The sequence below is a fragment of the Cervus elaphus genome, chromosome 13 (assembly GCF_910594005.1).
Source record: "Cervus elaphus chromosome 13, mCerEla1.1, whole genome shotgun sequence".
Classification (NCBI taxonomy): domain Eukaryota; kingdom Metazoa; phylum Chordata; class Mammalia; order Artiodactyla; family Cervidae; genus Cervus; species Cervus elaphus.
The window spans coordinates 49716815-49742074 of NC_057827.1; the positions used below are offsets into that span (position 1 = coordinate 49716815).

The 25260-nt window shown below is 38.6% G+C and overlaps 1 protein-coding gene across 4 annotated transcripts in view; it reads right to left on the reverse strand.

Moving 5' to 3' along the window:
• SLC25A21 (solute carrier family 25 member 21) overlaps window positions 1–25260 on the reverse strand; it is a 504647-nt gene that overhangs the window by 132789 nt on the left and 346598 nt on the right. For all 4 annotated transcript variants that reach the window (XM_043922333.1, XM_043922334.1, XM_043922335.1 and 1 more), the window contains exon 3: window positions 14075–14158. In XM_043922333.1, coding sequence (XP_043778268.1) covers window positions 14075–14158 — 84 coding nt within the window. The remainder of the gene's footprint in view (window positions 1–14074; window positions 14159–25260) is intronic.

Sequence of the window (25260 nt, forward strand, 5' to 3'; positions counted from 1 at the left end):
GCATTAAAAAATCAAAGAGCCTTTGGATGGTGGTATCTCCCCGTAAAGAGGAATAAATCTCTTAGCATACAGATGGAGTCTAGCAGGTCACCTTCATCTTTCTGAGGGCTGGTTATAGGCTTTGTTAGGAACAATGTTTGTGTTTTACTCCTAAGGTATATCCCTATCTTGAGAGTGGACATTTTGGATTTCAATTGAAAACTCAGTGTTTATAAGAACTCTCCCACCTGGCTGGTCTCACCAGAATCATGGGGCTGCTGAAATCTCTGCTCATTTCTTGTCTGTTTTTGCTGGGTTTCTTGGAGTTTTTTCCTGCTCACAGGAAGCTTAGGAGTTGGCAAACCCCTCAAGGTGAAATTGCTTATAGATCTTTGGGTTCACTTCTCTGCAGTTCCCTCTTCTTTGTGATTTTTGCTTCTCAGGTCTCAGCCACTTACCAGCCCTGAATATCAACTTCCAGTGCCTCTCCCTGCCTAAGACTTGGTCTCATTTGCCTCCCCTAACCCTTCCTCTCATGACTCAGCAACACCTTTATGGGAAAAGTCAGAGTGAGTGTAGAGTTCAATGACATGGGCTTCCTTCTCTCAGGCCTGATGGCTCCTTACAAGTTCTGCCTGGTTTGGAGATGCTCCATTGTCTTAAAAAAGTAGTCTGTGTATATTGTCCAAAGTCTACAGTTGTTTTCAGCAGGAGAGCTGTTCCAATACAAGTTACTGTGGTTGTTGAAATCGAAAGTCTGTTAATTTTGCCTTTAGAAATTTTAACTCTTGATTTGCCTCTGATTCTGTTCTAAACATTCTTTTGCTTTCATTTTAATTCCTCTTTTTATGGACCTGAATATTTGGTTTTTATTTTTAATTTTCAAATTTTTATTGGAGTATAGTTGACTTCAAATGTTGTGTGTTCTGCTGTATAGCAAAGTGAATCAGTTACACATACACATTTATCTACTCTTTTTTAGATCTTTTCCTACATAGGCCATTACAGACTATTGAGGAGCGTTCTCTGTGCTATACAGTAGGTCCTTATTAGTTATCTACTTTATATTATATATAGTAGTGTGTATATGTCAATCCCAATCTTCCAGTTTATCCCTCCCCCACCCCCCCCCACCCCTCCTTGTTTTTATTTATACTGTTTTAGGTCCCCGTGCTTATTAAACCTCAGTCAGGCAGAGTCATAAGTGCAGTAGTGAAGACAGACACCTTCTAAGCAATAGGAGTAAATTGTTTGTCCTTCACTGGGATCATCAGCCCTTTGAATTTCCCTAACTAACCCCTCCAGTACCACCCAGCACTGAGTCCCTTGAATCGAAAAACCCTCTACTTTCAGCCACCAGATCACTCCAAGGAGTTTAATGGTTATTTAAACCATTTTCTTTCTAACTGTACCTAAAATAATAGCACATCTTACATGGCAAATAGATGGAGGGAAAGTGAAAACAGTGACAGACTATTTTCTGGGGCTCCAAAAATCACTGTAGTCAGTGACTTCAGCCATGAAATCAAAAGATGCTTGCTAAACCTAGACAGCATATTAAAAAGCAGAGACATCACTTTGCCAGCAAAGGTCCATCATAGTCAAAGCTATGGTTTTTCAAGTAGTCATGTATAAATGTGACAATGGCACCACAAAGAAGGCTGAGCACAGAAGAATTGAAGCTTTTGAACTGTGGTGCTGGAGAAGACTGTTGACAGTCCCTTGGACTGCAAGGAGATCAAACCAGTCCATCCTAAAGGAAATCAACCTTGAATATTCCATTGGAAGGACTGATGCTGAAGCTTCAGTACTTTGGCCACCTGATGCGAAGAGCCAACTCACTGGAAAAGACCTTGATGCAGGGAAAGATTGAGACCAAGAGGAGAAGGGGGCAAGAGGATGAGATGGTTGGATGGCATCACCGACTCGATGGACATGAGTTTGAACAAACTCCAGAAGTTGGTGATGGACAGGGAGGCCTGGTGTGCTGCAGTCCATGGGGTCACAAAGAGTCAGACACGACTGAGGGACCGATCAACAACAATCCTGTGGCTTCTGAGAGAGCAGCTTGTAAACATGGATGCAGACGGAAGCCAGATCACGAGGATTAAGGACCAACAAGTGGTATGAAACGTTTTGTAATCTAATGTATATTTTATTTTATATGTGAACTCAGACTTTTCATAATTTATATGTCTTATTGCTTAGTGGATCACATTGCAATACATGTCTAATTTTGGTTCTTTTATAAATAGTGCCAACTTCTGGGAATTTAATTTGAATTTTGAAATGCATATTGAGCTGTTCACTGAAAACTTAAAGGATGCAAAATGGTAATGACACCATAGCACATTATTGTCTCTTATTGTGGTTCTTGATTCTTCTAATTTAGGAAAAACTTTACATAAGGAAAGCAAAACCTTCACTTAAAACTCTATCAGTTTCCAAAACTCATCTCACACTTTACCTCATTTTTTGTTACCACTGAGACTGTGTCCACATTAGAATTCCTGCTAACTAGGGCTTTGTTTTCCCATGAGTTCTCCATGGCCACAGGAGAATTATGGACATAGTGTTTATCAGCAGGAGAACTAGGCTGCTGCATATGGCTGTCATCTGCTCTAGGTTTTGGTGACCGCATATTTCAACATATCTTGCAGTCATATGATGATTTCCACCCCATCTGACAGTTCATCCAAGGAACTTTGGTTAAATGTCTTATCTCATGTTTCATGAGGTTTTCCTGGTTATTATTCAATATTCAAGTTGAGTTAGGCAAAGTCACCAACAGGTCAAATAACAGTTAGTTTATGCAGTGAGGCTTAACCCTAAACAAATACTGTAACTTCCTTTTGGAGAGGGCTCTGTTCTGAGTTGACAGCTTTTATCATGGTTTCATGGGATGATGGTACCACCCTTCAGAACATATATTTTTCTAATTTCATTTACCTAAGATGTCCTCAAAAGTCAAACCTTTGTATTCTTTGAGCACTGATCTTAGGATCTAATCTATTATTCTAGGAATCTCAATAAATTCCTTTCTGCCAAAATTTTCTGGTTTGTAGAATGTAACCAACCATACCATCTCTCCCAGATGCTCTTCAGCCAAGTGAGGTATGTGGCAATGCTTTGAACTCATAATGGAAACAGTGTAAATCTGAGACGTTGCTTCTATTATTACTAATACTACTATTAAGTTATTGACAGAAGGGGGAGCATGATACAGGATGTAGAAGACCATGGATGAATGCCTGCCCCAACAAACACCAGCAATGAGATGCTGGGCAAGGTTTTTGACATCTCTTATCAGTTTCCTGACCAGAAAATGAAACATCATACTCCCCACCTTTCTAGCTGCTTGGTTCTTGTGGAGGAGCATCAAGATAAGTAAGATGTATGGACACATTTCACAAAAGGGTAAAAATGGCAACAGTGATTTTGAATATAATCACTGTTATGACAACAGAGCCTGAACCTTTTCCTTTCTTTCAGTTTTAAACCACCTGAAAGAGCTGGAGGAGACGTAAAGCTAGAGTCATGAGACTAAACAAAGAATTCACAGGCTGAGAACACTGCATTTGGGTACTAAACAGATTCCTAAGCAGCAACTGAGTAAAAGCCTGTCATAATTCGCACTGATGGATTCTCCAGTGGAATCTGACCCATGGGATTTAAAGAGAAAATGTAACAATCTAAACTATAAGCAATTAAATTTAGTTTAAACACATATATGTGTGCATATGTCTGTAGGTATTTTGCCAATGCTTTTAACTTCTTAACAGAGTTCTAGAATATTAAAAATCCATGTCACCTTTTTCTAAGAAAAATAAAATAAGCTTAAATATTCATATTCTAGCAATAGAAGACTTCCTGCCAAAAAGATAGCATATTGAAAGATGTAATTCTATAAAGTCAGAGACACTAGCTGAAATCAATGATGAAGATAAAATATTAACTCCTTTAACCTTGTCTATGTCAAATAATACCTAAGTTGTGTTGTGTGTTCTACAATAAGAGAATCAGACAAAGGTAGAAGAGTTTTTGGAGATTTTCTTTCTCATTCTCCTCTGAAAATGTTCAGTTTAACAACCTAGAAAAAGGATTCTGGTTTTTGTAAAGATATTTTGCCTCCCAAGGTGACTGCATCTAGCCCATCAGAAATCCAGAACAAGTTGAAATAAAGGCCTGGAAATATTTTCAAATGGACATCTCCCACTGACGATGAAATTCCCTCACTCCCCATTAACACTCTATAAAAACATGAAGAATATCTTCTAGGGCTCTGAACTTAGAGACGGACCTTCCCAAAAGACAACTACTTCCACCCAAACAACTGGTCCTCCTTTCCTTCTTGTCAGCACTGCTTGCTGAGAATGGCCATGTTTGGTCTCTTAATCAGACCTTGATGACGGGCTGACATCACTGCAAACGTTTTCACTTACTCTTTGGCAACACTTAAATCCTTGCCAAAGGTCAGTCAGTAAGTCAGAAAGCATTGTTAGTGCGAGGCTGGTGGAGAGGGGTGTGTGACTGTCAGCTAGCAATCTATGGTGATGACAGGAGGGAAATTTAGGAGCTGAAACCATTTTAAAGGTCACTCAGTGTACAGAACAAAAGATCTCTAATTTAGAAAAGGAAACAGAATTCTGGGACATAGAAGCATCAGGATGCTGCTGTCTGAGTTCTCTGAAAATTCACTATCCGCACCTTGCTTGCAAAGACCACTTTACAAGCCAATACAGCTTAAACCAACAGCTATTTTCTTCAGCAGCAGTGCGAAATAATCTGGCAAATAGGAAAGCTAAATAACGTACCAGTGGTTCAACTTCCTGTTTTTTAAATGTATTTTTCTGAGGTAACATTGATGTATAACACTGTATATGTGTCTTATGTACATTATTTTTCTACTTCTGTATACACCACAGCATGCTTACCACCAAAAATTTAGTTCCCATCCATCAACACGGAGTCATTTCCCTTTACCCATTTTGCCTTCCCCACTGACCCTTCCCTTCTGTAACCACTATTCTGTTCTCTGTGTCTGCATGATTGTTTTTGTTTGGTTTGGTTTGTTCCTTTATTTACTTTGTTTGTTTTTTATATTCTACATATAAGTGAGATCATACAGTATTTGTTTTTCTCTGTATGACTTATTTCACTTAGCACAGTACCCTCAAGGTCCGTCCATGTTGTTGCAAATGGCAATAATTCATCTTTTTAAATGACTGAGTAGTATCCCAATGAATATATATATATGTATATATATATATATATCACATTTTTATTTTTTAAAAAGATACTTCTTCAGTATTCTTTCTCTTTACCTTTCATTGAAAAAATAATTTTATTTATTTATTTATCATTTATTTATTTATGCTTGGCTGTGCTGGGTCTTCACTGCTGCATGGGTTTTTCTCTTGTTGCAGCAAGCGGGGGCTGCTCTCTAGTTGCAGTGCTTGCAGGCTCTTCGCTGCAGTGGCTTCTCCTGCTGTGGAGCACGGGCATGTGCAGGCGTCAGTGGCTAAGGCTCCTGGGCTCCCTAGCACAGGCTCGATAGTTGTGGCACAGGGCCTTAGTTGCTCTGCAGCATGTAGGCTTTTCCCAGATCAGGGATCAAACCCATGTCTCCTGCACTGGCAGGTAGACTCTTTACCACTGAGCCACCAGGGAAGTTCCTCACTTTTTAAAAAATTTTCAAACTTGAATTGCTAAATAGAGTTTAACGTTCTTAGCAGAAGCTTTCAGTGAAAAGCTGTTACATATATTGTTGTTGTTCAGTTGCTCAGTCGTGTCCGACTCTTTGCGGTCTCATGGACTGCAGCATGCCAGGCTTCCCTGTCCTTCACCAACTCCCAGAGTTTGCTCAAACTCATGTCCATTGAGTCAGTGATGCCATCCAACCATCTCATCCTCTGTCATCCCCTTCTCCTCCTGCCTTCAGTCCTTCCCAGCATCAGGGTCTTTTCTAATCAGTAGGCTCTTTGCATCAGGTAGCAAAAGTATTGGAGCTTCAGCTTCAGCATCAGTCGTTCCAGTGAATATTCAGGACTGATTTCCTTTGGGATTGGCTGGTTGGATCTCCACCACAAAGTCATCAGTTCTTCGGTGCTCAGCCTTTTTTATTGTCCAGCTCTCACATCTGTATGTGACTACTGGAAAAACCATAGCTTTGACTATAAGGACCTTTGTAGGCAAAGTAATGTCTCTGCTTTTTAATATGCTGTCTAGATTGGTCATTACATATATACTTTATGAGTAAAATTTTGGGAGTATAATATACTAAATCTTTGATAAATTATATTTAAAAGGAACATGAATCATTAGAGGTTAGTAATAGTAGGCCCATGCCTGAATTGAGATCGTCTCTTTTCTCTAAAACAGGAGAAGGCCTGGGAGAACACAGTGGCTTCAGTCTACTGAACACCACATTCTGGACCTGGGTTGATCACTTATAAGACTTGTCAGAGAGATCTGCTATAGTTTTACTCTCCAAACTCTCACTGGCTGTGTTTTTTTCTTGTTTTCCTTTTTTTCTGAGCTAAAGAGGACACTTGTTCTGCCATCATTAAGAAGCCCAGGCAGACCAGGGCTGAACTCTGCCAAGTGGAGGCAAGAGCAACAGGGACCATCTGCTCTCCCTCTCATCACCCCTTAAAAACAAGGGAGAAGGGACGTAATATACAGCATGGTGACTATAGTCAACAATATTGTATTGCACACTTGGAAGCTGCTAGGAGAGTAGATCTTTAATGCTCTTACCACACATAAAAATGGTAATTATGCGAGGTGATGGATGTTTTAACTAGTCTTATTATGGTGATTATTTTGCAATAAATGCATGTATCAAACCATCATGTTGTACACTTTAAACTTATGAAAGTTTATATACCAATTATATATCTCAATAAAGCTAGCAACAAAAGAAAACAAAACAAGGGAGGTCCAGCAGGTACCAGAAGGGGCTGCTTTGGTAAAGTGAAAAGGCTAGAAGAGAAGGTACTCAAAGGCACCAGGAAACTCATCACGGAAGGCACACTGCACTTCTAGTTCCCACTCAAGAGTGAATTCACTTGGGTAAATCAGTCTTGCAAACCCAGTCAACACCCAGTGACCTACACACAACTGATTTATACTATGGATTCTCTGCATAGGACCCTGGGATATGGTCTGTAATTATTTATCTGAGTGAAAAGTCTGCATTTGTAAAGTGGCAGAGTCCACAGTGATGCGTGACCTCCACGGGATCTGTCGTCAGCTAAGAGGGACTGGCCTGAGGATCCAGAGACCTGAGGCCGAGAATCACCTGCTCCACTCCAGCTTGGCCACCCTGGGAAGGTGAGTGGGTTTCTGCTGGCTGAGAAGTGGGGTTGAGAGGAGAGAGAAAAAGCAGCAGCAACTGCTGGGCCTTGTGACGTTGGAACTTGGCTGAGCTGGTGAGGACGCTGATTGCTCAGATAACTACAGTTTCTGGTAGTGGGAAGAGTTATCTCCTCCACCGTCTCCTGAGATCTAATGCTTTCCCCCACTTCCATGTGCGAGCGAGAGACAGTTTCCAGACACCATTTTACTTAGAGGGTTTCAATAGGAGCAGGTCTTTCTATTTATAGCATTACTTTAAAAATCACCTGGCCCTGTTAGACTAGGTGAACCACTATAAAAAAGGCAGACCCACCTAGACAACAAATTAAGCTAAAGACCTTGGAGTGAGTCTGCCTGTTAAAAGAAAATGTCCAAGTCTTACTCCGTTATTGTTGCTTTCGAGTGTAGACATCCTGCTTCCTTTGTCTGTGTCACAAGCCACTCATTCCCCTTCTTAATGAAAACAAGAGGGAGTGATTATACCTCCTGGGGCTGTGCCATTTATGCCGTCTGAAAGGCACTTAAACGAGTGGCACATTGTCTCACACATCTGGAGTTTACCAAATTAGCCAATTACGCTGGAGCTCATAAAACGAGGCCTTAAATGTCATTTAACTAGAAAATATTATAATCACCAAGTGGTCTGATTGTAAGATGATACTTGGGGCAACATCAGTGGTTACCAGAAAACAAATCGTGAAACAAAACACAGTTCCAATGCCCCCCAAATGCAACCACATATTTTCTACAGTAATACTTTCTGAGGAATACCATATTTCTGAAGGCACCAGCAATCAACATGTTTCTCATTTGAAACTAAGTATAATCTGACCTCCTTATTTCCTAGTGATTTGCCTTGGGCAAACCAATGCCCAAGAATTTTTCTCATAAGAAAACTAAGGAATAAGCAGAAGGAGAGGAGACTGATGGAAACCCATGAACTCATCAGAGATATGGCGCTCTCTGCAAGAGGTGGCACAATGATTAGATTAAGAGTCTGGCGTTGTCAGAGGTTTGCGGTGCTGTCTCAAAATCGGCAGGATCTGGGTGACTGAACATTTACTGGTCTCTCATACTTCACTTGATGGAAGAGATAAAAAACTGCTTTAAATTGCTATGTGATTTGAGGGTAGGAATATCAAAGGTTTTAGAAAAGCTATTTAAAAATTAGAGGTTTACACACTACTTCCACATTGTCTTCTTTTCATTGAATAAACAACCAACTTTGGGGTTTAGTGAAAGGTGATACAGTGTAATGGAAAAACCATGGTATGTCACTAGTACCTGCTTGACTTTGGGCAAGTTAACTTCTCTCATCATCAGTTATCTCACACAAAATACAGAAATACATAATGATGCTGAGTTGTGTTGAGACTCGTGCTGTGTTGAAATAAATATATAAAAAAAGTCCTTAGCACAGTGTCTGGTACACTGAAGAAAATAAACATTATTTTCACATCTTTCTTTACCTATGTCACCAGAATATCTTAAGTTCTGTTTAACTCCCTTTTCTCTTCATGTCAGAAAGAATGGCCACTAGGTGCTTTTGTTAGGGGAACCGCTGACTGAAACTGACTGCCCTGACCAGTTACCACAGTAATATTTGCATGAGTTATCTTACAGGAGAAGGTTCTGGTAAGGAATGTGGAACTAACAAGCTACCACCAACTGGAAGAATTTGGGAAAGGTTAAAAGGAGAGAGTAGACTCCAGTCCACATGTCCTACCAACCTCCCAGAATCCTTCTTGCTGGAATCCATCTTGGCTGAGTGAATACATGCCACCAGGAATGACCCTGAGTCAGAGTAACTGACCAGAGAGAAACCAAAAACCAACCTGGTTACCATAAAACCTGGACTGTGAGCCACATGAAAGAGCAGTTTTCTTGGGTTCCCTGACCCTGCTGCGCTCCACCCCAGTGCCCCTTCCCGGTAAAGTCTCTTGCTTTGTCAGCAATGCATCTCTTTGGACAATTCATTTCAGGGTGTTAGACAAGAACCCACTCTCAGGCCTTGGAAGTAGTCCCCCTTTCCTGCGATACTTTCAGAGAAGAGTAAGGAGGTAGGCAGTCCTATTTGCATTTATTTTTTTTTTAGCAAAATTTATAATCCCTTCACCCATCTGGAAACATCTCAATCACTCTCTTTAAAGGAATGGTAAGTACAGCAAAGACTAGAAGAACACTCATGAGATACTTTGAAACAAAAGGAAATTAGGTATGATGTCTGAACGCATGGTAAATAGAGATACCAGCTACTCTCTTCCAGGGGAGTTTACAAAATGAAAATTATTGGTTTTGAAGGCACCTAATCAACTAGGCTAAATCTTTGTGTCTTCTGGGTTCATGATTACAGTAGATGGACCTGTTAGTCTATTTTGCCAAACCAGAGAAAGATGAAAAATCATGGTGAAGATGGAGGTGCTCTCAATAGTGACAAATTCCTTCCCTGTGATTTTCTACAATGATGGCCTTTTTGGTAAAATCTAAGTAAATAAAATCTAAGTAAAAACCTAGACAGTATATTAAAAAGCAGAGATATTACTTTGCCGACAAAGGTCCGTCTAGTCAAAGCTATGGTTTTCCCAGTGGTCGAGTATGGATGTGAGAGTTGGACCATAAAGAAGGCTGAGCGTTGAAGAATTGATGCTTTTGACTGTGGTGTTGGAGAAGACTCTTGAGAGTCCCTTGGATTGCAAAGAGATCAAACCAGTCAATCCTATAGTAAATCTATCATGAATATTCTTTGGAAGGACTAATGCTGAAGCTGAAGCTCCAATACTTTGGCCATCTGATGGAAAGAACTGACTCATTGGAAAAGAGCCTGATGCTGGGAAAGGCTGAAGGCAAGGAGAAGGGAACGACAGAGCATGAGATGATTGGGTGGCATCATCGACTCGATGGACAAGAATTTGAGCAGACTCCAGGAGTTGGTGAAGGACAGGAAGGCTGGTGTGCTGCAGTCCATGGGGTTGCAAAGAGTCAGACTTGACTGAGTGATTGAACTGAAGTGAATACCATGATTCCACATAACAGAAATTCTTACTTAGAATTTGGAAGGCTTTTCAAAAGAAAACAAATTAACTTCACCTCTGTAAAACTGGGTTGAAAAACTATGCCTTTAATAATAGCACAGTGTATTTATACTTTAAAAAAACCTTAGAAGCAGTAAAGGGATCCAGATTCATGTGATTTAAATTTAGCTATTGTCTCTTAGAAATGTGAATTCTGGTCTAAGAGGTGGGGAACTGCATCTCTAAGAATGGTGACAAGCACCAATTCACTTTCTTAGAGTGGAGAAATGGGAGACTGTGCAGATTCTAAGTGCATTAAAAGACTTTAATGTTTTTAAACAACAGAAAAGGATTAGCTTTCAAAACTTCTAACTTGCAGGGGCTGGGATGAGGGGTTAGATAAGAAGAATGAAGAGAGATGAATTCTCCTAATTATGTAAATAGTCAAATTAACTAGCACTAGCCTCTGTAGGCCACAGACCAAACTGGCCTCTATGCACCTGAGTGAAAAAAACATTTTTGAAAGCAGAGTGTACTCTAAGACCTAACTAAGAAAATAAAAAGGAATTGTTTTACTAGGAAAAAAATTCAACACAGCATGTGTTAAAAGGTTTTCTTTTTTCTTTCTCTTTTTTTTAAACTTAAAGCTATAAAATGCTCTTGCTCTATATCAAAAAGCAGCTTTTTCTTTTGTATTTTTACAAATATTTCCATCTTTAAGACAAGAGCTTTCTGACTTTTGTTAACAACGTATCCAGATCTAAAGGATTACAGAAAGAATGTCAATTTGCTTTAGAAGCAATTAAACGTACAGTTGAGGGAAAAGGCCAATTTTACTATGCAAGGACCACACATACTGTATGTTTGTTATATTACTTGATATCAAAGCAGAAACATCCAATTCTTCCTAAAACACACTTGAAATGAGGAGTCTGGCTAAGGAACTCCCACATCCAATTCAGAGATATCTGTTACTGTTTACAAAACTGGGTAATGCTGACACTATTGTTTTATAGGAAAGAGATACTTTTACTGACTACATAATACACTATGGTTTCTTTAACTTTATATATATTTATTGGGTAAAATGAACATGATTTTGATCCTAATCGCCATAAATGCAGGTATATTATCAATGACAGGTACCACATCGCCAGAGGAACAGCAAGAATTTGCTGATTCTCTGTCATTAGATGACCTCAAAATATTTAACCAGCCTTCATAGCTTCAGAGGAGGTGGTCAGTAGGAAGAATTATCATCTTTCTTCTTCATTTTGCATCATCATGATGTTGGTGTGATGATTTTCATTCATTTGTTCAACATGCCTTTACCAAATATCTCTCCTTAGTGCCAAACACAGGCATAGGGAATACGAGGGAAGTGAGACATGGCCATTAGCGAAATGTATTATTAGGGTGGGAGAGGAGAGATAGAAAACAAGCTCGGTAAATTAGGGTGGTGCCTGCTATATAACGGACCTGTGCATGGGGAATGAGACTGGAGAAGAAGGGAGGCCATCCTAGGAAGGGCTCTGTACACCTAATAAGGAGTTTAGACTTTACCCTACAGGCCATGTTTTTACATATTCCTGAAATACTCTAAAAATAAAATAAAAATAGCATGGTACTTGCATAGAGCTAGAGAAGTTAATGAAACAGAACAGAAAATGGAGAAATCAAATAGAAAATTTAGCTGATAAATATGTGCAAGTTTAATAAAACAAACAAACTGGCATTTCTAATTAGTGAATAAGGAATAGAATTCTTAACCAGTGGCATTTGGACAGTTGACTAACCATTTGAAAATAAAATTTGATTCCTATATGCCACACTGCACATTAAAAACAAATCTCAGATAGATTAAAGATTCGAATGTAAATGTTTATCTCTTGGAGTTTGAGGATATTCTTTTTTAATGTGCTATCAGATATCACAGAGGAAAATAGATATAATCACAAAATCACAATCTTCAAAGATCACAAATTTCCGAAAGGTTTAAGATATTATAATTGTAAGACAAAGAGCATTCATGTCAATGTATGACAAAACCCACTGAAATGTTAAGTAATTAGCCTCCAACTAATAAAAAAAAAAAAAAAGACAAAGAGCAAGTTAGGAGAAATATTTTTAATTTACATAATAGTTAAATAAATTAATAAAAATTAATAAAAGCATCTAACCTATGAGAAATGGGTAAAGAACACAAATATACAATGCATGGGAAAATATGACAATGATATAAAAGTATGCTCGACCCCAGTTACCATCAATGCAATTTTGTTATGACAGTTTTCTTTTGTATCTGTTAGATTATAAACAGGAGATGCACATGAGTAAAAGATATATCAAATAATGACTGATATTGTCCAGTGTTTGAGAGACTGTGGAGAAATGAAAACTCTCAAATACTAAGTCAGTACATACTTTTTGGAAGATAATTTGGCAACATATGTGATATAAGGTGTGCATATCATTTGATCCTATAAGTCCTAAAGCTGACAACTTTTAAAAACAGAAATTTAAAAATGTGAAAAAGTAGTATAAGAATATATACTGTACTGTTGTTTAATAGTAAAAATCTGGAAACAACCTAGTGGGACACCAAAAGGGATTAATTTAGCAAACTGCAGTATGTAGATAAAGAAATTACTATGCTGTTGTTCAAAAGGACATATTGGCATGGAACAACATCAATGACATATGTTTAACTGAAATGAACAATCAGCAAAACAATATCCCCAGTAAGAAAGATAGTGAACTACAGAGGTTAGGAACATGGGCTTTGGGGAAAAGTTGACTTGATTTGAGTCCAAGATTCATAATTTATCAGATATGTGAAAATTAACCTTTCTGAATCTTGGTTGCTTCATCCGACTAGCTTGAATGGATGCTCACAGGACCTACCACAAAGAGCTATATGGAAAATTCCTAGTGCATAGTAAAGGCTAAATATATACTAATTGTTATTATTACTATTATCATTTTGGTATAATTATTATTGTCAACCAATTCTCTTATGAAAACTGCAAAATGCAAATCTAAAATCTTTTGTAAAATTATTTATGCTTAATAGAATCTTTACCTGAATCTATACATCAAAGACCATTTTAGTTTATGTAACTAAAATATTCTATTTATCTGATCATCTAATGGACAGGATGATGAACTTGACACATTAGTTTTTGACAACAGTATGTTTTGATAGAATATTCATAAATCAGAATGCAAATAAGGAACACATATTTAAGAAACAAACAACTATCACATTTAGACATTTCCAGTTATAAGAACTTTGAAAAGCTTTAACAGCACAAATTAAAAATTGTCCTATAGTCATCAAATTATTTTTAATAAAGGATATTATTAATATCCTTTTTGAGGTAGTTATCATGTGTGCGTGAGTGCTGGGTCACTTCAATCATGTCCAACTCTCTGTGACCCCATGAACTGTAGCCCCCTCAGGCACCGCGGTCCCTGGGATTCTCCAGGCAAGAATACTGGAGTGGGTTGCCATGCCCTCCTCCAGGGAGTTTCTATCATATACATATTTAACTTTCAACTGTATTATCAAGAAAAACATCCACAAAAATAGAAAAACACCCTTTTCAATATTTTTCCCTAATAAGACTAGGAAAAGAAATCATTCAAAATGAGAAAATGTGTTATGTAGTAATATATTAAAATGTCTACATCAACACAGAGATTGTGTGAAGAACCATACATACCCTTCTGTGCGCAAAATCATTCGAAAGCTGTCTCCTAAGCTTTTATAACTGTTTGGATCGGTTGCACATCTCTGAATCTGGAACCTAGAAACAAAAATCAAACAAACAAAAAAATCCAAGTTAAAGATTTCGCCAAATGGCTTTTTTCATTTTTCAAAGTCTTAGGAGACTCAGCCTTTTCAGATTAACCTAAAATATTCTGGCTTTTGCTATAGATTTTACTGATTTATTTGCCTTATATAATCTTTACCTTATTTTTGTAGCCTTTAAAATTATGATATTTCTCTGTGCTTTAATAGAACTGCAAAAAGTGTGTTTTTCCATCTGTTTCTTAGGCAGATGCACCCTGAGGCATTTATGCTTTTTTCCTTTGTGAAAACCACATGCATATGTCATAGATTGTTTTAACGTATAATTCAGAAATCTGAAGATGCATATGAAACAAATAAGTAGCTCTATTTCTTATCTTAATTAATGCTCTTTGATGGTAATTTAATACAAAGGTTAAAAATACAAAGCAGCTAATATGGCCTAACTTTGATCCTGATTATGAATTTGGAATTCATTCTGGCAGACAGGAGCCCTTGTTTGGAGGAAGAGTTCAGGGCATACCGTGATGCCATTTACTACCACGACTTCATGATGGAGCAGAGTTGGTCATTAGGAGTAGTTCAGATTACCTGGACTTTCACAGAAGCACAGTGCTCCACATGTAGTTTGTGTGCAATAAACAAAATTCTTTTGTTTTCTTCTTCTTTTTGGGTATGAGCGTGCATCTCAGAATTCTAACCTTCAAAATGTGAAAGTTTCCAGTATGAAGGTCTTAACTTATTATTTTGTATCTTACCGGGGGGATTGTTTTTAAATGAGATTTATGACAAGTGCTCTCATTTCCCTACATCCTGGCTCTTCATTTTTGGTTTTCTTTAGTCTGCCTGCCCCTTATGTTTAACTTCCTTGTCCCAACTCTAAGGTAAGGCCCTTCCCGCTTCTGTACATCCCTCCACAGTTTTAGCAAGTCTTTAAAAATAGAAATTCTCAGATATACCTCTAATAGTGTCTACTCTGAGATGTTTTTCTCAGATTGTTGGATTTATGACATGATCACAACTTCTACCTCTGAGAGTGATTTATTTTATAGTTCTAGGCCCCAGGGAATTAAGCTGAAAACTAACACATACATCACAGAAAAGAGAGACTATTTTGCTTTGTTTGAAGTGGTTGGAAAGAACAGTATATGATAAGACTGGCAAGTGAGGCTGGATTACATTTGACTTTGGAAAGTGGAGAGTTGCTGAATGTGATTGTGCAGGAGAGCTGCCATCCTAAGATGAGGGAATTGATTCTTCCAGTAGATTACTTGAAACATACAAATTCCTAATAAAATTATTGTCTGATTGGGTGGATTAGAATGGGAGTATGGAGGGCAGAACAATGATGAAGGCAATTATGAGAGTCTGGGTGAAGATAACGATGCCAGAATATGAGTGGAGGTTAAAAGAAGTGTCATAAAAGAGGTGAGCTTGTTGGGTGATCCTTTTTCTCTTTAAATCAAACTGGTTTTTTAAATGATACATTTAACACGATCCCCTCTTGATCCTCATCAACCCAGAAAGCAATAACAGTAAGTCCTAGATTTAGTATTGCCCAAGTCTGCATGTATGTGTGATTGGTCACTCAGCTGTGTCCAGCTCTTTCTGACCCCATAGATTTGTACATGCTCAGTCACTCAGTTGTGTCTGACTGTTTCTGGCCCCACTGTAGCCTACCAGGCTCCTCTGTTCACTGAATTTCCCAGGCAACAATACTGAGCAGGTTTCCAATTTCCTTCTCCAGGGGATCTTCCCAACCCAGGGATCAAACCCATGCCTCCTGCATTGGCAGGTAAATTCTTTATCACTGAGCCACCTGGGAAGCCCCGAAGTTCATTAACCTTTGTCAAATTCCTTTCTAGATGCTTTTCTCCCAAATTACCAAGTTTGTTTTTTTTTTAATATTTGCCATATGAAATAAGATGCTATGGATTTTACAAAAACCCAGGGAATTATACTCACTCTTGAGAAGCACAATAAATAAATGAGAAAAAAAACAACTGATAATATAAGGAAAACTATCCAAAATGTCAAGTAGCATCAGCATAAGTTGCCCATGTGTTCATCAGAGGGAGCAATTACTGCTTTCTGCAGAGAGTCAGGAAGGATCTGAGGAAGCAGAAGGGATTGAAGCTGCTCCCATAAGATTCAGAGAGGCAAAAAGAGTAAGAAAGAGGAAGCATTCCAGTGGGAAAATGAGAGAGGAAAAGATGTCCTCTTAAGAGATGTGAAGGAAAAGATCTCCTACTACGACAACGTCCTCCATTTCCTGTAGGATAGATGTTTCAGCACCCTGCTGGTGGCATTCAGCTGCCCAGGGTGGGTGGAGACCCGAGCAGGTTAGAGGATGGTGTTTATGAGATCAAGTCAGCAACCAATATAGAGCATCTGGCTTTTTCCTGCTCCTCAGCATTTCAGCTAACTCTGTGGCCATCTCACAGTCATGTGATCAGTCCTAGAAGGAACTGTGAGTCAGCAGAAGGACCAAAGTAAGTGAATCCTAATGGCAAGAAAATCAACCTTGGCTCCTCTCTTACTGATGGGGTTAGAGATGTCAGCTTTGTCTATGATGTCTGGTGTTCCAGTAATCCCAAGGTCGGTCCTTTCTTAGCTTATGCAAAAATAAAACACAGAGTACAATTATTTCTTAAATAACTAGTTATCTAACTTGGCTATTGAAAGTTTAGTATTTCACTCACTGGTTGCGATTTCTTTCTTTTTTCAGTATCCAAACAGATATTTCCAATACACTATTCCCAGTTAATGAATTCCTGAATACTTACTACTAGGTACTCCACTATTTGGGGCATTCTGAAGGAAATTAGACATAATCCTGCCCTTTGGAAGCTTATAGTTAAGTGAAGGAGATATACAAATAGATGATTACCATATGCAAGGAATAATGTTTAGGAATATATTTTGGAGTATCACATGTCAGCCAATGAGTTTTACTAGTGCTGAATAAACGCTAGTATTACTCTTAGGGGAGATGATCTCCCATCTGTGGCCAACTTAAAATATTATAGTACTACACAGAAACATTGGAGGGAAGAAGGAAAATGAGAAGTATATATTCGGGCTAAATATATGTGATTAAACTTTATGTGTATGTGTGTCTTAGTCACTCAGTCGTGTCTGACTCTTTGCAACCCCACAGACTGTAGCCTGGATTCTCCAGGCAAGAATACTGGAGTGGACTGCCATTCCCTTCTCCAGAGGATCTTCCTGACCTAGGGATCGAACCCTGGTCTCCTGCATTGCAGGCAGATTCTTTACTGATTGAGCTACAGGGAAGTCCTGTGACTAAACTTTACCCTCCCACTTCAAAACTGGCAGCAAGGACAGTGGGTGGAATCTTTGAGGAGTGTTCCATTTAGAAGCTATCTGTCTGATGAGTGATGCTGTGATCGTTATAAACAGGGGTGGCAACATCAAAACAGTATCGCATGAGGAGGAGAGTCCACAGGCTATGTTGTAGAGTAGTGCAAAAGGATGGGCAGACATGGTAAACACTAATTCCTCCATCAAACCTCCCACCATTCCTTACTCTCCTGAAGCAGCTGGAGGTCCCATTAAGCAGGCTAGGGCAAGTACAACTGTCCCTTCTACTGCACATCTCACATATTGGCATGTCTACTCTCTGCAGAGAAGGTCCATGCTGCATTTAGTTCCACTACACATGACTTATTCTGATCACAGAGTTATCAGTTCTTCTAAGGAATCTGTTTCAAGTCGATATAATTACAGTGCATTTTGGCCAATCATGTAAAATAGCAATTTCCTTCTTCCTCTCCATTACATTTCAGCAACTTAAAAGGTTTCTCTCTTGGATTGAGGCTTTACATCAGCATTTTCCAAGCTGCGTTCTGTGCTAACAAATTCTCTCTATGCTCGGGGAGACAATTTTCCAGTTACGTAATACAGCTCTTTGTAAAATTACAAAGGCAAAGCCACACTACTCCTGATTGTGTTTAGAAGAAAAGATTGGACTTTCCCACTGTCCTAATAAAAGCAGCTTAGACACATCTGGAATCGCCATCTGAGTAACGTCTTTTTATTAGAATGAAAACTTGCTGCCAAATGGGCAAATTGGACAATGGAGTAATACTTAAGAAATATTCAGAGCCTAATATCAGGTCAGAATGAAACACAGGGGAAGGAGTGTGGTTCAGACCTTATGCCCCATTGCCCAGGAGTCAGCGGTCTCACGCGCTGTGGGGCCAGGGAGCCTGGTATTGCACTCTCTTAGAGTTGGGAGGAAACAGCCCTACCATCTCCTGCACCGTAGATGTTAGTATGAAGCAAGTTACTGTTGTAGTTTCCACAGGGCAAGGAAGAGCTGCTCCGTGTTCATAAGCAAATGTATAAGCATATTTTTAAAAGCCAAAGAATGTTCTTACTCACTAAAGTATTTTTCTTTAAACTGGTCAAAAACGATTACTGTAGTATTTTCCCTAACTTACTGGTGGACTTAGTCAGTGATACCAAAGTCTGTTGCTGATTCTTTGCACGGTTAGAAATGCTGCTTTAAGCATTCAGCTTGTCTGAGCACTTTCTAAGATACCACAAGAGAGAGAGTCTTGCCTTAAAAGCTATAGAATGAATTCTTTGAAAATTCCTAAATCTTAAACTTATACAATGCCTTTATTTCCAAAGTAAATTTTATGTCTATCAACTTCATCTACTGTTGGTTGACAGTGTCTATGCTGGGAAGTGGAGGCTTCAGGGCACACACACACATGCACAAATATATATATATAATGTGTTTATACATGTATATGTGATCTACATACTTATATGAATGGTGGCAACTGAGTTGCAAAAAGTCAGATTAGGATAGGTGATAAGACTTGTTCTGAAGCTTTGCATAGCACATAATTTACAATTAGTTAGATTGTATGATTATTTGTGGTGCTTTAGGGCTGGGAAACGAAGAGTATTTGGAAGTCAGGCAAAAGCCATCCTAACTCATCTCTTTTGCACTGCCACCAATCCTAAGCAAAGCAGTGAGACAGGTGGGTTTTATTTTTAGCGTCATCTCCAGATCCTTTTCTAGTCCAGGAATAACCTAATGCTCTCTCCTACCTTGCTCTCAGAAGAGCATTCACACCAATTATTTATCCCTATTGTGTCTTTTTGGGCTTCCCAGTGGCTCAGTGGGTAAAGACTCCACCTGCAATGCAGGAGACGCAAGAGATGCAGGTTCAATCCCTGGGTCAGGAAGATCCCATGGAGGAGGATATGGCAGCCCACTCCAATATTCTTGCCAAGAATACCCCATGGACAGAGGAGCTTAGTGGGCTACAGTCCATGGGGTCTTAAAGAGTCAGACACAACCAAAGGACTGAGCATGCACACATTGTGGGTTTTAATTTGATATGCTCTCTTTCAGAACTTGTCCCCTGTTATAGAGGATTTCAGCTCTCAAGGAAGAGGCAGGAAGGTTTGGTTTTGTTTAGGGTGGGGATGCCTGGGTACCTTTACCACCAGAGACAGCCCCAGTGGTTCTTTTCTCCCTGAGTGGACTTTTATGCTATCATCATGCACTGCTCCATAAAAACTACACCCTTGTGTTAAAGAAGGTGAGGTACTTGGGAAACTGAGACACTGACTAGGAAACACTAGTTTCGCTTCCAGTGCTGCCGCCAATAAACAGTGTAAACTGGTGAGAACTGTAATTGAATCCCTCCTTGCCTTTCTCCTCAGTGGTAAAATGGCACCACAGACACTAGAGGACACTTGACTTTGAAGGGACAGTGATGTACTGACTTAACATTGGACTTTGTTAGCCATAAGACATAAGAAACATTTCATTTTGCTTTGTAAAACCCCAAATTCCATATTTTATAAGGGTGAGAGACTGCTAATAAAAATTGTACACTGACAATAAGGGGTGATGAGCCTAAGGAAACTCCCTGCAGAGATCCTTGTAAATGTGCTGTGAACAAAGATTACTAGTAATTACCAGAATGTTACACGTGCTCCTTAATAACACTTAAGAAACCCACTAATGAATCAGAGATTAACAGACTAAAGGTTTGCAATTACAGAACACATTAAAAGAATAACTGTAGGGAGATTAAATAAAGGTTCTAATTCACTGTAATTAGCGTATCTTACTGAAATAAGACGTTGTTCCTACAGAGTATGTTTGCTTGCTCACTGGTTGGTTGAGCATGGCCAAATTACTGAACAGGCAAAGACACGTCTGAGACTTTGAAATTCAGGTGTGCATGCTTACCTTACAAACTTTGGAGAAAGGCCCTATAAAGCACATCTGTAGAGAAATTCCCACCAAGTATGTTGTTTCCCGTACTCTGAAAAATTACCTTACACTGAAGCTGCCCCAAGAGAAGAAATACCCCTTCCCATGAAAGGTTAACCATTGAACTGAAGGGGGAAGGGGCCATTGCATTGGTCATCCCTGCAAAGGGACCACATCGGGTGGTGGAGAGTTAAGGCTGCTGATTTAGGAGATGAGTCTGTCAGTTTTCTTTACCAAGTGCTGAGGAGAAAGGTTTTCTTCTAACATTTCTCTATTGTCCATAGCCTTCTTATTCTAATTTTAAGTCCCTGGTGATGATGAATGGTAATTTTTAAAAAAATCTTAGCTATGGGTATTTTGTTTTACTTCAGATTAAATATAACAAAAATCCACATACTGTTGCCTTAGCCATGATGAACATAAGAGCCCTTTAATCATGTTGGAAGGGTGTGGTTTACAGTTCTAGACCCAGATTTTGGTCTCAACTTTTCCCAAGACCTTGATCAGCACAAGAGGCAAGGTTGAGAGTTTGGGAGACCCAACAATGAACAAACCACAGGTCCTGCTTTCAGGAATGGAATAAACGTGGGCTGGGGGGCAGGTACAGGGAGATGGAGTAATTAGTTATAAAATAAGAATAAGGCAGGACACAATATTTAATAGAGATTCTAGGAATTTAGTTCATCTGCAGTTTAAGCATTGCCTTTGTTTGCTGGGTTCACAATCTAGTCACAGTCTAGGCCTGGCATCAATTAACACCCTAAAATAATGCTAACAAATCCACAGGGTCATGCGTTTGGCTCTGCCTCAGCAGTGATCACTGACTGAAGTTCAAAAGCTGTACTCACATATTTGGCTGCTCATCAAATTATCCTGACAGTGCATGGGGGGAAAAGATACTTCTCCTGATGGTTGCTCAGTTATCTAAGAGAGAGTCTCTTTATATGAGAAGTAGGTGCCTTTACCTGGTAAAAATTAAGATGTCCTTTGTCTGTTTAAAGTCTGAATGTCTTTACTAGGAATACATGGGTTGGGCTATGCTTTGGCTTACTGTTTATGATATTGTAAAGAAGACCAATGAATTTCTCTGTGTTATTATAAAACAGTTTATAATTTTGAAGAAACATGTAACCTGGAGTGCTCAGTCAACCTAGATAGTTACTACAGATAAGGTAATAACATCTTGGCAAGGCCACAAAAGCGAGGGAAATCTTCTGTGCCATGTAATTTTGAACACGTTTTTGAACAGAGCCTCAAAAATATTATCTCTCTGAAATATCAGATCAACCCAGATAACCTGACTATACTTTCGGTGACTGCCTGTGATCCAAGACACCTCTAATTGCAGTCTCCTTTCACAAGCCAGGGAGATTTAAAACCTGATATCCTGTGACTGTACATTGTACAATTCACACTTCGACAGTACACTTAAATATCCAGTAAATGGCTCATCGTTTTGTTAACCACAAATTTTGTTACAATAAATATTTGCCTATGTGTCCTGATTAATGTGATGAAATAGATCTAGTTTCATACATCTTACACAATTATAAGGTAGTATTTAGGACCTGGGTAAAATTTGACATTGTAAAATGAATCGTGATAAGAGAGTTTATTCTACTGTCTGGCACAAGTTCTTCCAGTTGTTTATATTACTTAAGGGATAATAACTATGTACGCTGACAATATAATTCTACAATTTATTTTAATGAAAATATGCTAGTTAACAAGTCAGAGACAAATGATCATTAGAGATTACAACCTAAATCTAATAATGTTAAACCACAAGCAGTAAAACAGGCTAATTGACAGAGCTATATGATTTAAATGCTCCAAGCATAAACTGGTCTCAATTAAACAAGAGCTTGACTAGCGTGTCTTTCAGTCCTTTCACTTTGTAAACTACCAGTCACATTATAAAACTGTGCTTAATATCAGATTATAGTGCTACCACTCTTTGAAAAGACATATATGTGTAGGTCTCATATCTATATTGAATTAAAATTCACTCTTAATGCCAACAAATGACCTCACACCTGGACACACCTACCTATATTTCCCAAGTATATTAACCCGGGCTGGTCATTTACAGTGGCTGACTAGCATGAAACCAAATTGTACTTGGGAAATAAGTGGGATGGATTACAGATTGGAAATAAAACCCATTACCAAGGTGATGAACATAGAGAGGGCGACATCAAATTCAGCAATCAAATATTAAAATAACCACAGTCATGATAAGTATCACAGTTTCTCCATAGTCCCAAAATAATTGCAGTTTTTCAAAATTTGAACCCCCCCCAAAAAAAAGTTAGCTATGTTCTTTCTCTCTCTGGGCCTCCCCTTTCCACCCCTCCCAACTTGGGTTCACAACTTTCCTTGATGTTCACCAATAGCACCTACCACCTCATGACAGCAGACAACACATCATTCTTAGCTCAGCATTCTTGAACCTTGGCTCATTGCTCTGGATGGTACTGAAATTCTTGGGTTTCTAGCCTTCATAAAAGATTTCCGGAACAGGGAATTAAAAAACAGTCAAATCTACCAGAATCTTTTTGCTGGCCCTGGGAACAAAGCCACTTGACAGAAATTAATTATGCATTAAGGACCATAAGCCTGGGTCCCAGTGAGGGGGAATGTCAGAGAAGATGTCCCTAGAGACCTAATATATACAATCCATGTTATTTTAACTTATCAAATGTGCCTATTTTATAGTTTACTTAGTATTGATAAGAAAGGCTGCTTTTGAATAATGTCAAAGAAAGAAAGATGAAAAGTGTGGGTGGTTTCTTTGTATTCATAAGCATAAATGCTTATGCTAGAAAGAAATTTGAAGAATGGAGATAATAAACTTGGCTATTAACGAAGAAAACATGCATATGCTTATCAAAGTTGAGGAAAATTTCAAGGGAAGTTTATATTTTTATACCAAGATTGACCTCATATGTTACCAAGATATGGGTGAGTTATTGGTTCCAAATGAGGACAGTTTTCAAAAGCATTTCATAGGTGGACAGGACCTGAAAATGACCCCAAAATAGTAATAATCCTTCTTACTTGTAAACCACTTTTAACTATGATTGCATTTTTACATTTTTCCTCTCATCTCAGAGTGGCCCTTAGTTTCATAGTTCCTTCTATTTATAGGGTTAAAAATCACTTTAAAAAAAAGAAAAGTATCAGCCTAGAGCTACAAAGGCATAAGACTGAAGGGAGTAGGCTTCCCTGGAGTCTCTCAGTTGTACTAGAAATTTGTCTAACTCAGTGAAAGATCAGTAAAAATCACTATTCTGAACCCAGGCTTTTTCATTTGTTAAAAAGGGAATAATGTTACATGCACATCACCAAATGAAAGGCAACTATGTCCACTTAATTTGATCTCTCCTTGTCAGGGGTATACACTATGGATGGAGAGAAATCTCTGCCTGGGGAAAGTGGGCAGGACATCTTTGGTAGAAGAATTTCAATTCTATTTGAAGAGCAAAGACATCAAGTGATTCCTTTCAGGCCTCTCATTGTAGACAACTGGACTGATACATTCTGGATCAAAAAAAAAAAACAAACCCTTTCTAAGTTTATCTAGCATCTATTCTGTGGGATTTACTTCCAAGTGTTTTAAGTGTCCAATGTGTGCCTGGAAAATATTGTCAAGACCACTGTCTACTAACTCTGTAAATTCTTTTGCTCACTTTCTCCTTCTCTCAACTAATAACTTTTAAGGATGAATACTCCATTATGTTAATGAGCCCATGGTCGAGAGTGCCCTTGTGGAAGGATGTGGTTTCATTATTATCATCAAATAACATGCTAAAAATAATTAATAATCACTTAGAATGCTAGCAACAGAAAAGATGTGAATTATTTCCACCCAGGAGAAGGCCTAACTTGTTCAAAGAACTTGTACAGAAATCTGTGTTTCACTAATTAACCAAATGTTTAATAAAATACAACTAATGCTTTTGGTTGAATTATAGATGGGCACTTTGGCAGGTAACAAAGCACTTCAAGACAGTGCAAGTCATTTAATTTTATAAAATGCTGATCTAATTTCAACTAAGCAGCTTCTAAATAAAGCTAACTTCACCTTTTAAAGCAATTAGTTTTTTAAACAATAACTCTCTGTTCTACAATTTAAGATCCAGATAACCAGATATTTTGGTTAATCTAGACTCCCTAAAATCTTAAAGACTAAACATAAGACATTCACATAAAATGATACCCACGTGCGAAACCTATAGTAAATATGTGAGTTTAAAACCCCTCCTTCAGAATTTTGCTAGGGTGCGTTTTGGTTGTCTCTAGTGAAACTCCACTTACTCTCTTTCATTTAATCATCATGAGTTTAACGATCATGAATTCTAAAGTGTGAAAAATAGACTTAAACATTTGGAGCTTTAGTCCCTCCCATCACAACTGATATCTTAAAACTGAATATAAAAGAACAAAAGTGTTCTTTTATACAGTGAAATTTACAGAGAATTTAAGCCAACTGGCACTTATGGAATGCCTATTCTATATGGGGCACTTGGGTGTGAGACTCTGCTTAACTTAGACACTGACCTTCTTACAGATGTTTGCATTCTAACAGGAGACAAACATGAAGCATTAAAACATTAATAACAGGCAAGGATTCCCAGATTTGTTGTGTTCTTGCTTGCTCCCTTGAACAGTACACCGGGAACCCCTCCCCACACACATCATTTTTGTAGTGCCTGGGGTTGGAAGGGACCTTCTAAATAGGAACCACCCTCCCATCCTGTTGCACAGTGATCTGATCAAGCTTTGCAAAGTGTTGATTAGTCCTTGCACTAATGGCCCCATAATGC